Source organism: Scylla paramamosain, chromosome 10 (genome assembly GCF_035594125.1).
Source record: "Scylla paramamosain isolate STU-SP2022 chromosome 10, ASM3559412v1, whole genome shotgun sequence".
NCBI lineage: Eukaryota > Metazoa > Arthropoda > Malacostraca > Decapoda > Portunidae > Scylla > Scylla paramamosain.
The window spans coordinates 2,717,501-2,733,574 of record NC_087160.1 but is presented as its reverse complement, the minus strand read 5'-3'; the positions used below and the strand labels follow the sequence as shown (position 1 = coordinate 2,733,574).

Here is a 16,074-nt window from a genome sequence, read left to right as displayed (position 1 = left end):
CTCTCTCTCTCTCTCTCTCTCTCTCTCTCTCTCTCTCTCTCTCTCTCTCTCTCTCTCATTACAGCGTATATTTCGCTCAATTCTACCCGCTTTTTTCCTATAGGCACTTAAAGTTCTTCCGCACCAGAGGAATTTCCCAGTATTTGGCAGCACGGAACCCGCCCACCGCGTCGCCACCATCCAGTGATTCCAGTCGACGCCGCCCTGCCTGGCCCGCCGTGATCTGGCGCTTACTGGAAGTTGGCGGCTCCTTTATTCTATCTAGTTCTTGCTATCTTCCTTTAAATTCACCAGGTATTTTCAGGACAAACTTTACTTTCAGTCCGCAACGCGCGTAGTTATAAAAGTTACGTAAATTAAGTATGTCATGTGAGGTGAGCTTTGCTTGAAATATATATAAATTTAGAAAACAATTGCGTGAGATTATAGTAACAATCCTTGGGTAGGACTGTGTGATTTGGTGAACAATCATTTGAAATCTTGCTGGGAGAAGCATGTGGAGATAAGGTAAAGTGTTTGATAATTCATTAATGTATCTGAGTGTGGGAACCTTCTTGCACTCGGCCTTACTGAGCCAGAGGCGCACCGCACCCACTCCTGTCATGCACGTAAAATTTTAACGCAGCCATGGGCTTTCAGTCAAGGTCACGGACAGGCTCCGGTGGCGGCCTGCTGGCGGCGACCAACACAGGAATCGAACATCAACCGGAACGCTCACAAACATGTAATAAATCTTGTTAACCGTACAATCTCTAGGATTATTTGACATGTATTTCAAAGTAATGTAACATCAGCGTCAGACATCAATGAATGACTAGTTTGTTTATCCACAAACAACTACATGACGGCAATGTAGCAAACGGCCAGTGAAGTGTTTTTTTACATGTCACCCAGACGACCGTCACCCGGCGACACAAAGTTGTGAGGGATCAACAATCAATACAACAGTAATCTCTTATCAGCAATGGCATGCCTACACTCCTAGCTACCGCCTCATTATAGGTAGTACCTGCATCTCCCCCATGCGGCACCTCGCTGCCTGTGCTAACACGCCCCCTTACTCTCTGCCTGCGGTTGGCAAGCATGGCACACACACACACACACACACACACACACTGATGAACCTTGTGAGAAGAAAACTGTCATGACTCACTACATGTTTGCTATTCAGTCTATCCCGTTTTCCTTGACATTCTGACACCATAGCAGTACTGAACATCTATCACACGTACCTCAGTAAGAGTTTCGTCTCGCTCTCCCCCTCTCTCGCTCTCACACACGTCTTGCACTCTCAAGCCTGGTTGCTGCCTCCTCTGCCTGGCTCGGTGAATTTCCGCTTGGTTTTGTGTGGCCGATGCAGTTGCCAGACGCCGGTGAAGATTTAACTTAATCACTTAACATACCAAAAATAATCTTATACAAATGTTAATGGTGGTCATTTTCGTTGTAACGATAGTTGAATGTTACAACTGTACTTTATCAGGAGGAAAGCGTAAGATTTCAAAGTTAATTGTTTATAGCAAAACAGGCAGGGTCACCGAAGCACTTGTCAGAGCCTGTGTGAGCCTGCTGGCAGCTACACCCGCCCCGCCATACGGGACTTCGCAACATGTTTATCTGGACTCTCTCTCTCTCTCTCTCTCTCTCTCTCTCTCTCTCTCTCTTCAACTTGCTTCATGTTCTGAATGGGATGACATATCGCACCTTTAAATAACATGTTTGAAATTCATTTGTATTTACTTGATATTGAAACGAACTCCCACCAGCAGGTAAGGTGTGTCTCACACCGTTGCTGGGTTCGGGGCGCGTATATCGGGGAGAAGTACTTTACCTGGGCGGCTGGGTACGGGTGCGACTCTGACTCACTGGGTCACTCAGTGAGAATCACACAGAGCAGGGAGAGGAAAACACACTTGTCCTTATGTTCATATATTACACAACAATACACAAGTCATCGTGTAATACAGTCACGATACACAGGCCAGCTAATAGTGAAAGTGGTGGTGGAGAAATGTGGGCAGCACAGTCCTCCAATTGGATGCCCCGTGCGCTGATAGAGTGCATGCAGTCTGGCAGCGACTGGACGACAGACTGCAGTGTGGAGGTGCTGATGTTGCCATATAATTTTGCTTGCTGTGTTACCGAGGGAAACCTTCCGGCCTGTTTTGATCACATGCGATCGAAGCAGCGCGTCGCGACGTATATATGTTGTGGTAGAATATTGGCCTTTACCTCCATCCGCGCTACACGAGTGTAGCGCAGGGCCCCAAGACGCATTCGCACACATTCATTCTGTAACACATCCAGTCTCCTCATTCACTGTTGTTTCCAACGCAGATCCATACACCAGTGACCCTTACTAAGTGAGAGCGAATTAATGATATTCTGTCGACAACTCCCATCCTCAGAAATCTTGAATACTCACTGTGCTGACGACTGTGCGCTGTGGCACTCCTTGCCTAACGTACAGCTCTCGGCGGGACGGATGCAAGCCGCTCCTGCCTCCGTCTAGCAATGGGCCTCTCTGAGAGGATGTTTTCATTCATAAGTGTATCGGTGTTGTTTTCAATAGGTGTAACGTACCAAATTTGCAATTAGCACTTCAAGGTCACCTGATACCGTTCAAAAATTCAGTAAAGTTCGTTGGTCTGCATTTTGACAGTAGAGTCAATCAGAAGACACATTTTAATGAATTGCTTATCCGTTGTCAAAAAAAATAAATAAATAAATAAATAAATAAAAATCTCAGATATCTTTTTGGTATCACATGGGGATCGGATAGAAAATCTTTACCAATGGTGTATAAGTCCTTAAACATAATACAAAATAAAATGGGACTAAGAACACTACCCTGGACGGAAACGTCTGATGAAGCTTACAGAGAATTTACAGTCCTAAAGAGTTACAAATATGGGCAAGTTACCTCCAAAGACGTGAGCTTAGAGCTTCATGAGGATACTGTATTGCTGTCATGTCGAAGGCTTTGTGGATGTCAGAAACATCCTCATTATGAATTCATTTGCGGCAAATGCCTCTGAAATACAGTGCTCCAGGTGCGTTAGGTGGTCCATAGTGCTCCGGTACTTCCGAAAACCCGACTGCTGACTACACAGCAAACCCTTTGTTTCTAAAACAAAAAGGAGCCTTCGCTTTATCATGCGTTCCATGGCCTGGTATAGACAGCTCGTAAGCGCAGTAGGACGAAACATACTGGGGTCCGTAAGGCGTCCAGTCTTTTGGGGCATTGGGATGACGTGAGCAAAGTGCCAGGAATGAGGGAAGGAGTGGGTAGTCCAGATTCTATTGTAGAGTCATAATAATTCGGAAAGGGAATCATGACCGAGATGTTGCAACATACTGCGTATAAGAAATGTCATCTGGACCAGGACTGGAGCCTTTAGAGGATTTCAGGGCAAAGAGAAGTTCATGCAACGTAAACTCTGTGTTGTAGTCCGAGTTTACGCCTCCTGTGGCAAAGTTTGAGAAGAAAATCAGGGTCGTCGTAATAATGTGGTGCTGCTTGCATTGTGAATTGCTGGGCTATTTTGTTAACAATGTCTGCTTGGTTGTCAATGGTGTTATTATTAATTTTAAGAGTTATAATTGGTATATATATATATATATATATATATATATATATATATATATATATATATATATATATATATATATATATATATATATATATATATATATGAATGATTTTCAAGACTTGTGACAGGGGGTGTGGTACGGTTGACTGTTAAAGTGAACTATCTGAACGAGCCATTGCCTTTTTGTAGGCTATGAAATCAGGTTTTTGTGTCTTAACTGGGCTGCTGACTGAAATGTCTGTATCGTCTATTACGCTCACAAAGTGTTGTCGGCAATCCATTGTCCACCGTGGAACTCCATACTTTGTGTGAACTGCAGAAGTCTTCGGAATACATGCCTCGGTGGCGTGTAACATCGATTGTGTTGCGTTGCTGAGCATGGTGTCTATGTCCTCCCATATCCACGTCGGCAACCCCACGGAAGGCTGCCCAGCCTATTCTCTTGAAGTTAAACTTGGGAGGGGGGTTGGGGGATCACGGATATCGCGTGTGTAGATGCAGATGGGCAGTGCCAGAAAGTCACTTCCGTGGGAGTCGTCGATGGCTTCCCAGAAGTTAGGGAGCATATTTGGGGAGATCAAAGACAGTTTGATGGCAGATGCGTTATTGGTCCGGTCCTAGCTACACGAGTCGCACTTTCATCGTTCAGAAGATAAAAGTTTATCTGCAATAGTATGTTAACTATCTAGATAGCTTCTCACGTACACTTGACCTCTCACTTCATTGTTGATGATGGGTGTTGAAGTCGCCCAAAACTAGTCTGTTGCTCGGAAGCTGGCTAATTAAGGATGGTATGTCGTCATCAACAATGGGGCACTGAGAGATAAGTAGAGAGAACAGATAGACAAATACGTGTCGCTGAATCTCACCCTGAACGCGATAGCTTCTAGAGATGTATTCAACGTCACTTCTGTCTGTGTCAGTGTTTTGTGTCTAGGTATATGACAACGAACGCAGTGTTCCTCATATCTTCTATTGGGATTAGTAGCTGAGACGAAGAAAAGTACCTAAATTTAGGTCGGATCCGAATGCCATCGCCTTGCAGGCACACTGAAGATGAGCGAAGGGACAGATAGATGGCAAATGTATTCTAATATTAACAAATGTAGAGCACTAAAGAAAAAATAATAATAATAATTAATTAATTAATAAAAAAAAACTTTATGTACGCAATAAAGAACGAAGCTCTGCTGGTAAGTTCAGAGGACGAAAAATATTCAAGAGTTATAGTTAGCTTTTCCTTGGGCATGAACAAGGAAAGAGACCCATTTTAGCATCCCTGGACATGAGCAAGAAAAGACTCATTTTGGTTTTTTCCTGGACATGAGTAAAGGAGATTTAGATTAATTTTAGTTTCCCTGGACTCATTTCAACTTCCTAGGAAATTAATAAGAAAGCCAGTGAGTGATTCTGAAGCTTTCCTGGACAAGAGCAATGAAAGAGACTCATATTAGCTTCACTGGACATGAGGAGGCGCCGTTACAGAGGCAAGAGTCCAGCAACACACAGCTGAGCGTGGCCAAAGAAACGCGGCGGCTGTCTGGCGGGTGGTGGGCGGCGGCTTACAAATGTCATTGTCTCCACCTACTGGCGGCGTGACAGCGTAGACCACCGCCACGCAGGAGACACAGGGACCCCAGGGGCTGTGTGGAGGCTGTGGGAAGGACTGGTAAGCTGCTTGTTGTGGCTTTAGGGTTGGTTGTTATCTGCTGAACGTCCCAGCCACTTGAATAAATGGACCCCAGGGACTGTTGGATAGATTGGTGATGGACGCAAACTGGAAAGCTCCTTATTAACTCTGCAGGGTTAGTTGTTATCTGCTGAGCGCCCTGCCACTTGTGCCATCAGTGCATGATAAGTATTTTCAGCATTTGTCCAGTTGTTTGTTAATGTTAAATAATGTTAAAGTTAATGTGTGTTCTAAGGCCTCACTCCATGGCAGCAGCCACGCTCCCTTGAAAACATCAAGATTTTCCTTGACGATGCTTGTGACGAGTAATTGTTGACATCACTGAGTGGTCGATGATTTACTATCATGAACACAAAAATGTTTGCATCCTGACAAACTACACCTGGTATCCAGGATTTGTGGAGAAATCATGTAAGTCTTACGTGTCATTGAAGAGATGGGTCTTCACTCTTTGGTCTTCTCTTGAATGTCTCAAGGTTCACACTGTCAAAGACGTAGGTTGCCAATTTGTTATAGAGCCTTGGAACACGCTTTTTAAGTTGTCGAAAACTCATGCAGAGTTGTTCAGTGGTTGGAGTGGTCTGTGCTGACCCTCACTGTATTGCAGCAGCATGACAGTGTTGTGTATTGTGTGTTGATATTTATTTCTTATTGAACTGATTCCTTCTTAGCACTTATGCAGTTGTTTATGCTGCTGTATTTTTATTATTTTTATTGACTCCTGCCAGCCTTCTTTTTCATCAGGGGATTATGGAAATAACTTTATTAATGACTATTCATTTCTAGGTAAAATATGATGCCCTTTCAAGTTGTGATCTACACAATGCAGGGATCAGTTGTGAAAATGCTGATGAAGGTGCTAATGTGATTTCTTCATCATCCTTTATCAAAGAGAGAGAAAGAGGGATCCTTATTTTTTCATCATGAGAGACTTACCCTAATTTTCATCACGAGAGAGAGAAAGAGAGAGAGAGAGAGAGAGAGAGAGAGAGAGAGAGAGAGAGAGAGAGAGAGAGAGAGAGAGAGAGACATTCAGCCATCCATCCTAATTTTTTCATCAAAGAGAGACCCTAATTTTTAAAGAATAATGGAGCTGCTAGTCCCAAGCTCTGGAGTGAGTAGTGCCTGTCAATAGTGGTCCTCTTAAAACAATGGTGGAAGTCTTGCCTTAACTATAATTTGTCACTTATAATCTTGAGGGCTTGAACACACTGTTTACTTGAAGGATATTAAGTGCCATCAGATTTATCAAGGAAATGCCCTTCATTACATTACTCCAGCATGTTGCAGTAGATACTACACTGCTGTCTGGCAGCAGCTTTTTCTTCATTCTTTAGAAGTTCTGGAAATTACCACGACATTTTTATGATTTTTCTATTTATTTACTTATTTTCTTATGTTCTCTTATGTTCCCTAAAGAAAAGATTGCAAGTAAGTAAAAATTTCAGTATCTTAGTTCATCATAATGCTCTAGAAAATAGAAAATTGAAAGTGTTATTTTTCCATTACCTGATGAATACTGGTATAGGTAATATTCAGTGGTGGCTTGTGTATAGGCACTGCAGAACTGTAGCACCCTCTATTTCCACTCAATATTATTGATAACTTTCAATATAATGAGTACTCTTCTTTAATTCTTTCCTTATAATTGCATATTATATAATCCTTAACTTAATGTCAGTAGCCATCCCCTAGTTTATGAAAAAATACAAAAATCCTTGTATAGAACTGTGCGCTTCACAGTTCCAGCGACACGGTGTTTGACTGTTGTGCACATGCTCATACGTCCAGACAGGAAGCTGCACGCTAGAGAGAGAGAGAGCACCGTGGCTCATGCAGTGCCGACCCTGGTGTGCTGGTGGAAGGTAGTGTTTCTTTTTGGATTTCGTTTTTAAATGGATGGATCAAGCTTGAACTTTAACTTTAGGTTATTAGTAAGTGAAAAATGTTTGATTTTATTCTGTTCCGGATTTTATCTAGTTTATGTATAAATTTTTTTTTTATATGTTTGTTTCCTTTTACACAATATTAAAACAATGGTTAAAAATTTTCTGAAGCAGCACCCCCACTAATTTTAACTGAGTCGCTATTGGTAATATTACTAAATATGTTTCCATCAGAAATCAGTAATAACGATGAAGAAATTCTGAAGATTGTCCTCTGGGCCTGCATCAGCCTGACACCAGGTTTAGAGTTAGGAGGTTATGACATTTGGTTAGACTCAATCAAAAACATTGCAGTACTTGTGCTAGCATCACCCTTCTGACCATGATATACCAAAGCTTAAAATGGCCATCTAATTTTTCTTTCCACCTTGCAGGAAGTAAGAAGCTATGGTGGATGTGCTGCCAAAGGTGCAACGTATTGACGTGTGGCCGGCTGACAGACCCTCTCATCTTGACCAAATGAATCTTCAGTACTACACTGGAAATGACTCGGGAGGCCACAGTAAGTCTAAGTCTGCCAGTGCTTGGCAAAAAAGATCTCATCAGTTTGCTCTCTAGATGAGTGTGTTTGTGTCTGTGTGTATGTATATTACTTTGGTTTTTAGCACTGATCCATCAGTACACTCAGTTATCCACATGGAGTGTTGCACATCATACACATCTGTGCACCTTCTTTCAAGTCTAACAAGTGTTATCTTACTTGTACCTTACATTGCTCCTGCATTTAACACTTACCAGCTGTATAAGTGATTGAGCAGCAGGAATAGCAATGTGAGATCTTACACAAAAAAAATGTGTCAAATCATTCCCTCTATTCTCTGCCACAAAAGTGCAATGTGGGAAGTATTAAGAATCACGACAAATCAAGGTACCATTTTTAGTGCCAAAGTTAAGTCCCTTCCATAACCACACTCACTAGGAGTTAGCATAAATATAACTGTATAACTGTTGTGGATGAGTCTCCACTTAGACTGGCAGTGTCACAGCAGTCCCCACCACAGTGACCTGTGCACAACTTGGCACTGACTGACTAGGTACCTTTCAAACCTCACAGGCTCTTCATTAGTATTGTCTCAGCTTTGTTTTGATGCAGCGTGTATACAGTATGTTTGCAACGTTGCTCTTGGTGTTGCAGGCAGAGGCAGTCACTATGCAAGGCCACACTACACCGGCAACCCAAATGGAAGAAGACGCAGATACAGGAATAGTGAGAGCCTCGATGGCCAGTCGTGGAGCCGTGATACATTTGCTCACTCGTCACAGTTTGTCCCCGCCCCAAGACCATCAAAATATGCTCAGAAGACTCGCACTCAGTCAACGCGCAGCTACCTGAACCAGATTGTGAGTAATGTGTAGACATGTGTAGTGTTTGCAGATTAAATGTGTAATAATATCTGCTAGTTAGGCTGTTGTGTATGGTGAAGAATATTCCCTAGATAAACTTGCATCTTCTAATCATAAATTCCTATGAAGTTTGCAGTAGTGTACATTGTTGTCATCATTGTCATTGCCATTATCATCACCAGTGTAATTACATATATGCTGTGCACAGATGGATCAACTTGCATCACCTTGCAGTATAACCAGCAGCATCTTTAGGTCCATTAGTGCTGTAGCTGCATGCATCTTTACTCATAGTAGGAAGCATTTATTGCAAAACAAGACTTACTTTGCAATAGTGCAAGACTCAACCTGTAGAAGTCCTTGACACACTGATAAAGCTCTTGGTCTCTTCACTACCTGGAGATGTCCCTGGGTGTAACTTTTCCTCAGTTCTTGTTAGTTCTCAAGGGTTCATCAGGATCTCTTATAGTGTCTTCTTTAGAATGTCTATGGCCACTCTATTTTCTTGGCAGTATGTTTTATATATATATATATATATATATATATATATATATATATATATATATATATATATATATATATATATATATATATATATATATATATATATATATATATATATATATATATATATATATATATATATAATGATTATTATTATTTCTTGTTAAGTAATCTGTGTCTTCATTTGAGCTGACACTCCAAGATTGCAGCATTCATTACTAACGTGTGTATCAAGATTTTTAACAAGATTTTTTTTTATCAAGTTCACTAAAACTCACACTCTCTGCAATAACTCTAGAATTACTGGCAAAGCTTACTGTTCTTCATTTTATGCATTGCTTCTTTTACTATATAACTTTCAATGAGAGGAGGATCATGGGGTGAAGCTGCTGGGTTTAGGTTATCTCCACTTTGGTTAAGATTGTCGTGCTGCTGCCCTTCACAGTGCTCTTTTCACTGTTCATTCTTTGCCCATCACTGTCTTCCTGTGATTGTTTTTTTCATATGCTGCTCACAACCTTTAATCCTACTGCTTGGAGACAACAGTGCCATAATCCTTGTATTCTTTTGCCTGGTGTTTGATTTGTTCAATTATTATGCATTCTTTACTGCCTTCCTTCTCATTAAAACACACACATACTAAAAGAAATGGAAAAAGTAACACTTGAAGCAATAATAGGAAGATCTACTTAATTACAATATATAAGCCTTGCTTTGTTAAGAATGTAAAAGATGTGTGATGGGGGATAAAGAGAGGCACAAGAAAGAGTTGAGGATGGGGAGGTTTTTGAATGAAGGAAAAAGTACAGCATCCCCATAGAAGTGTAGATACCTGGACAAGACCAAGAGAAGAGATAATAGAGACGATGAACACACCTTAGCTGAAGGAAAAACTGACGGATGTCATAGATTTTAACCCTTAAAATCCGGGTGGCTTATTGAAACATCAAATCAGTCTATTCCAATTTGAAATCATACAAAACTAGGTACTTTCAGATAGAAAATTTTGCTATACACAACTTACAGCTCATTCATTTCAAGACACCACCTATTAAACTTTGTAAAACCATGTAATTTCACCCTAAATAAGAGCACAGGACAACCCCTGGATTTAGAGGGTTAAGGGAAGACAACACTGTTCATCTAGCAGTAACTAGGTACAAGATGTAACCCAAAGGATTGTGGCCTCGCTGTCCCAGTGTGTGGTGTGTGAGTGGTCTCAGTCTAACCCAAAGATTGGCCAATATGAGCTCTGAGCTCTTTCCATAGGGTAACGGCTGGCTGGGTGACCAGCAGACGACCGTAGGTAAATGACACATATACACAGTAGTGGTCCAGTGGTTTAGTGGTTAATACACATGAGATTCTGGCTTGAGTCCTAGACAGGGCTGAGATTGGTCTTTCACATTGTAGCTCCTGTTCACCTTGCAGGGAATAGATACAGAGTGTGAGCTGAAGAGTTTTGACCTGACAACCTGGCTGGAGTTGGGGCTAGCAGTCCTACCCTCATGTGTGTGTGTGTGTGTGTGTGTGTCTGTGTGGAGATAGTCTATATCCTGTAATAAGGGATAAACAAAGCAAGGTATATACATAAAAAGAGAGACACAGAAGAGGATGAAGGGAGGCATGAATATTGACTTGTGATGTACTCTATTCCAGAAATTGATTGAGAGCCTGGCGGAGTTCAAGAAGTATCCTATGGTACACGCTGGTCCTCTTGAGCGCCCTGTCCATGGCCAGGCCTGCAAGTGCCTACCCTTCAGTGGCGTGAGTACCAACCAACCTTGTATCTTCCTCTTTTTCCTCATAACCCTTTGACTGCTGTGAATTCTCCTCGTGTTCAATCAAATGCTGTGTCATTAACTTAAAATATTTAAAAAGACACCGCTGACAGCAAAATGATTGAATAACGGAGTAGTTTTAATATTCTGGGACAAGTTGTTTTTATTTTAGATCTATAAATTGTCTAATGTTTCTCAGATCAAGTTAAAATTGTGTCACCAGCAGTCAGAGAGTTAAAACTATCATGACTGGAGGTGTAGAGGCCCCTGAAATTATCTTCATTCCTGAGAGTGGTTGGTCCAGATAGCTGAGGTGTCCTACTCCTTACCTTTGTGTCAAAGGATAATTTTTCAGCCAGGGCACCTCAACATCTAAGGTGCTGCATTATTTACTTAGGTGTAGAAGGTTCATCTCTCCCAGGGCACTTCAATGTTTAAGGTGCCTTACTCTTTACCTCAGTGTCAAAGGTTCTCTCTCCCATGGCACCTCATCCAAGGCACTGTACTCATTACCTCTGTGTGTCATATGCTCCATCTTCCACCAGGGCACCTCTCATGGCTAAATATTTATCCTGCCTTTAGATACATTTTGCAGTGTTTCCATGATACTCCAAAGAGGACATAGCAGTACAAGTATATCAGTGTATGTGGTATAGAAAAATGTCTTTGTACTGTGACAGCATTACCATTATCATCATCAGTATCATTCACTCATCCTAATCCCTTAACTTCTGACTTGGCAAGGAAAGGTGTAATACCACATCTTCAGGAGAATTTTGTCATGTAGCACTGCAGAGGGAAGGTGCACGACTGGTGAAGGAATGTGTTGTTATGGAAAAGCCTGTATTACTGTGCCAGTACAGAGCCTTTATGTCCATTGATCTGTTTGCCTGAGAGAGAGAGAGAGAGAGAGAGAGAGAGAGAGAGAGAGAGAGAGAGAGAGAGAGAGAGAGAGAGAGGTGAAGTTGTACCACACACTAATAACTACAGAATTTTTTATGTTTATTGACCTGTTTGTCACATTTTTGAGAGAGAGAGAGAGAGAGAGAGAGAGAGAGAGAGAGAGAGAGAGAGAGAGAGAGCTGTCAGTAAGTAAAGAAAAGTGGTAATGATTAGTGGTTGGGCTATGGAATGAATGCCCTTCCTGGTAAAAAAAAAAAAGGAATGTAAATAATATTGATATTTGATAAACAATATTGTTACCCCTTCTGAATACCATCGTTTTCTGTGTTATATTGTTTACATTACTACTTACTACATGTATGATTTATTTATTTATTTATTTATTTATTTTTATTTGTTTTTTTTTAGGTGAGGACTTGGAAATCATACAAAGGTACTGATATGGAGCAAGTTACCCCTATTAATACCCTGGTTTTTCATGCTATATATATATATATATATATATATATATATATATATATATATATATATATATATATATATATATATATATATATATATATTTTTTTTTTTTTTTTTTTTTTTTTTTTTTTTTTTTAGGGGATCATTTGAAATAAAAAAAAAACATTCTGCAGGCAATATTAAGCATGTTATCCCTTCTGAATATCTCCGTTTTCTATTCCGGATTATTCTTTACAACTTCAGTGTTATTCACTACGTAGTATTTTTTTTTTTTTTTCTTTATTGGATTTCTTTGAAATCAGAAAAAAAAATACTGATTTTCGATAGGTGATGTATGTGTTACGCCTTCTGAATACTTCCATTTTACATTCCATATTATTGTTTACAGTATCACTCATCGGATTTTGTTCTTTCTTTCTTTCTTTGATCACTTGGAAATCTGGAAAAAAAAAAAAAAAAACTTCGATAGGTGATATTGAACGTGTCCCCCTTGGAACACGTCCGTTTTCTATGTGACTTCTGTTTACATTATCACTCGTATGGTATTGTTTTGCTATAGCGTCACTTGAAGATCAGCCTCACCAGCTACATTTGTGGTGCGCAAGTTCAAGCTACGTTCGATGAAATTATGAACTGTCTTCTGAAACGTTACTCATCTCTCGGCACATTTCATCGGCGTCAGTGGAAGTAAATAGTGTTTGCAGGCTTTTGTTTTCTCCTTATTAATTCTAGTGATACTGTAATGATAATTCTGCTTCACCCAAAGTCATCGTCTCTGTAGCCTTTGAAAATACTCCTTATGAGAGAACGCATTATCACCACCACCACCATCATCATCATCATCATCATCATCATCATCATCATCATCATCATCATAACATTTCTCACTAGAGAACAACTTAGAAATATGTGCCAATTTTTCCTGTCGGGCGATCTCTCCTCTAACATTCATCTTTCTAATATCCTCCACACACGTTCTCAAGCAGGTCTTCCAAACTGCCTCTTCCTCCTCCTCCTCCTTCATAATTATGAACAAAGCATTCATTCCTTTCATTACTATTTATCACGTTCTTCCAAAATCACAACCCCACACGGAGATCTTTCCTTTTCTATTCATATATTTGTTTATTTATTTATTTTACAGCTGTCTCTAAACACCAGACGGGCTAGATATTGGAAAATCTATTCCTTTAATCAATTTTCCGTTTTCGTGGTGCTTGTAAAGAGCTTGTACAATGATTACACTAGAAAATTGATTTTGAAACCTCTTTCCTTCACGTGGGTGCTTGTAAAGACTTAGTGCTGTTCTTCCAGTGGCGAGAAGTATTGCATATCGAAGCCGTGTTAGCAGCAATAGAGATCTGAGGAAGATAGGAATGACTGACACACAATATTCCGGACATGTTTTTCCTGCGCAGTGCGTCTATACGAACGCTTCGGTAGGTGGAGAATTGCATAGCACAGTGAAGAAGTTAATACAAGGCGTGGTGTCAGTAGTAGAAGTGTGAGGAAGAGAGGACTCATGACACACAGACTAGCTTGGACATGTTCTCCTAGCTGCCTCAGTGCGTCAGTAAATATAAACACCACTAGCAAAAGCCTCGCCACCTCACCGCCTTTACTCGTATATTACAGATGACTGACACACGCTAGTTCAGACATATTCTCTTTGCTGCCTCAGTGCGTCTATACAAATACACCACTGGCTAAAGCTTCGCCACCTCACTGCCTACTTATATATTACTATCTATCTATCTATCTATCTATCTATCTATATATATATATATATATATATATATATATATATAACATGCCGGCGATCCCACACGGGCTGGCGTAGACAAAGCAACACACACACACACACACACACACACACACACACACACACACACACACACACACACACACACACACACACACACACACACACACACACACACACCAGTCACACTCTTAGCCCCGTCAGCCCCTGGTAGAGAGTGAGTCTCGTGGACACGACAGTCACACAAACACGCCAATAGTAAATGCCTGTCTACTCTACCGTCTTCTTATATATTACAGATTATTGGCACATTCTTGCCTGGATATGTTCTTGCTGTCAGTGCTTACAAACGTATAAACACCCAGCAGTAAATGCCTTGCTACTTTGCCGCCTTCTTGTGAACATTTATTCCCAGCCACTAATATACATTACAAATAATGACAATGAACAATATTGAGAGGGAACTGTCGCTAACCTCTTTGGAGGCGAAAAATATTGACACACGCTAGCCCTGACATTGTTGGTGCTCGGTGCACCTATGTATGGCCTGTATTCTGAAACGCTTTGCTCTCTCACCACCACCACTATTTGCAAAGGCCACAGATGATTAGCCGGGTCTCAAGAGTGTTTCTCGTGTTAATATGTAGAATCTTGTTCATCTGCCACTGGAATTGTAAAATCACCCTTAAAAACCTGTGGAACTTCAACTAGATCCTTTTGAGTGTAGTGGAGGGGTGGCGCAGAAGTGTTTCAGAATACTGGCTCATATGTACATACAAACACAACGCTAGTAAGTGCCTCACCACCACACTGTCTTCCCCCTCAGTGTCGACGTGACCCACATACCTCCCGCGAGTCCCGCCCCATCAGTGTGACAGCTGGTGGTGGTAACTGCCGCTGCCACTGTCACTACTGGTGCTGCACGTGACGCCTCCCCTCCCCTTGCTACATATATACGTACATACATACATACATACATACATACATACATGCAGTAACTAGCCTGAGTCATTTTGGCGAAAATGCAATTAGGTAAATACATGGGTGCGCGCGCACACACACACACACACATTGATTCGTAGTGTCTAGATTCATACAAAGTTGCAAGAAAATTAATAAAGTAAAATAAATAAATAGATAGATAAATAATAAATAAATAAATAAATAAATAAAGGCTCTTGGTAAACTTGCAGAGTGACGCCAGTTTGTGTGTGTCTAGAGGCCGGAACTGTATTTTTTTAGTTAAGTAACATTTTGTACTAAGCAATGTTGTACTTCTCTTATACTGTACATCATTACTATTTTTCTTCTCGTAATCTTTCTTACTTTCTTACACTGTGAAAGAGGCCTAAATGTGCGCTCCCGTTGGCGTGGGTTGTCTGCCCAGCGGTGATCTCGTATGAAAGGCTCCATTGCAAACCATGGGAGGTGACCAGCGGCGGTACCGGTGGCGTCGTGTGAAGGGGGACTTAGGTGGCCTCCTCCTCCTCCTCCTCCTCCTCCTCCTCCTCCTCCAAACACTCATCCCACACTATTATTCACCCAAAAAACAAACCTCCGTCATCGCTTCCGCAGCCCAGGCAAGTCAGCAAGCCTCCCTATCAGTCCCTCATCACCACACACACCGCCCTGCGTGGCGCCACCCACCACCAACGCTTACAAAAGACACTCTTATCTAGTCCTGGCCCTGCATAATACCTGAGTGCTTGACAACGGAGCACGATCCTCACGACCCCCCTTGTCATTGGGAACTAGTGTGTAGTTTCTCTCTCTCTCTCTCTCTCTCTCTCTCTCTCTCTCTCTCTCTCTCTCTCTCTCTCTCTCTCTCTCTCTCTCTCTCTCTCTCTCTCTCTCTCTCTCTCTCTCTCTCTCTCTCTCTCTCTCTCTCTCTCTCTCTCTCTCTCTCTCTCTCCTTTTTTATAGACAACTTGGATAATATTCAAATAACATTAACGTTTTCATTTAAGGATAGGTTTAGATTCATTCAGTTCTTTGATTTTCCTGGTAATTCTTTCATTGTGTAGGTAGCGATATGTAAAAAGCGTCATATTTTCAAGAGGTATAAACAGTGGCTGGAAATAAGGATACT

At 41.2% G+C, this 16,074-nt stretch overlaps 2 protein-coding genes across 3 annotated transcripts in view; one reads left to right on the top strand and one right to left on the bottom strand.

Moving 5' to 3' along the window:
• LOC135104008 (protein mono-ADP-ribosyltransferase PARP3-like) overlaps positions 1-5,837 on the bottom strand; it is an 18,993-nt gene extending 13,156 nt beyond the window's left edge. Inside the window, exons 1-8 of the mRNA XM_064010871.1 lie at positions 5,732-5,837; positions 5,160-5,267; positions 4,463-4,581; positions 3,854-4,046; positions 3,212-3,357; positions 2,426-2,524; positions 1,947-2,091; positions 1,233-1,393 (exon numbers count right to left, since the gene is read on the bottom strand). Of these exons, the coding sequence (XP_063866941.1) occupies positions 1,233-1,393; positions 1,947-2,091; positions 2,426-2,524; positions 3,212-3,357; positions 3,854-4,046; positions 4,463-4,581; positions 5,160-5,267; positions 5,732-5,837 (1,077 nt within the window). The remainder of the gene's footprint in view (positions 1-1,232; positions 1,394-1,946; positions 2,092-2,425; positions 2,525-3,211; positions 3,358-3,853; positions 4,047-4,462; positions 4,582-5,159; positions 5,268-5,731) is intronic.
• LOC135104086 (uncharacterized) overlaps positions 5,081-16,074 on the top strand; it is a 23,763-nt gene continuing 12,769 nt past the window's right edge. Inside the window, exons 1-6 of one of the 2 annotated variants that reach the window (XM_064011014.1) lie at positions 5,081-5,262; positions 7,027-7,148; positions 7,604-7,731; positions 8,365-8,570; positions 10,737-10,844; positions 12,170-12,194. In XM_064011014.1, coding sequence (XP_063867084.1) covers positions 7,617-7,731; positions 8,365-8,570; positions 10,737-10,844; positions 12,170-12,194 — 454 coding nt within the window. In that variant the 5' untranslated portion in view covers positions 5,081-5,262; positions 7,027-7,148; positions 7,604-7,616. The remainder of the gene's footprint in view (positions 5,263-7,026; positions 7,149-7,603; positions 7,732-8,364; positions 8,571-10,736; positions 10,845-12,169; positions 12,195-16,074) is intronic. The other variant, XM_064011015.1, reaches the window with a different exon arrangement.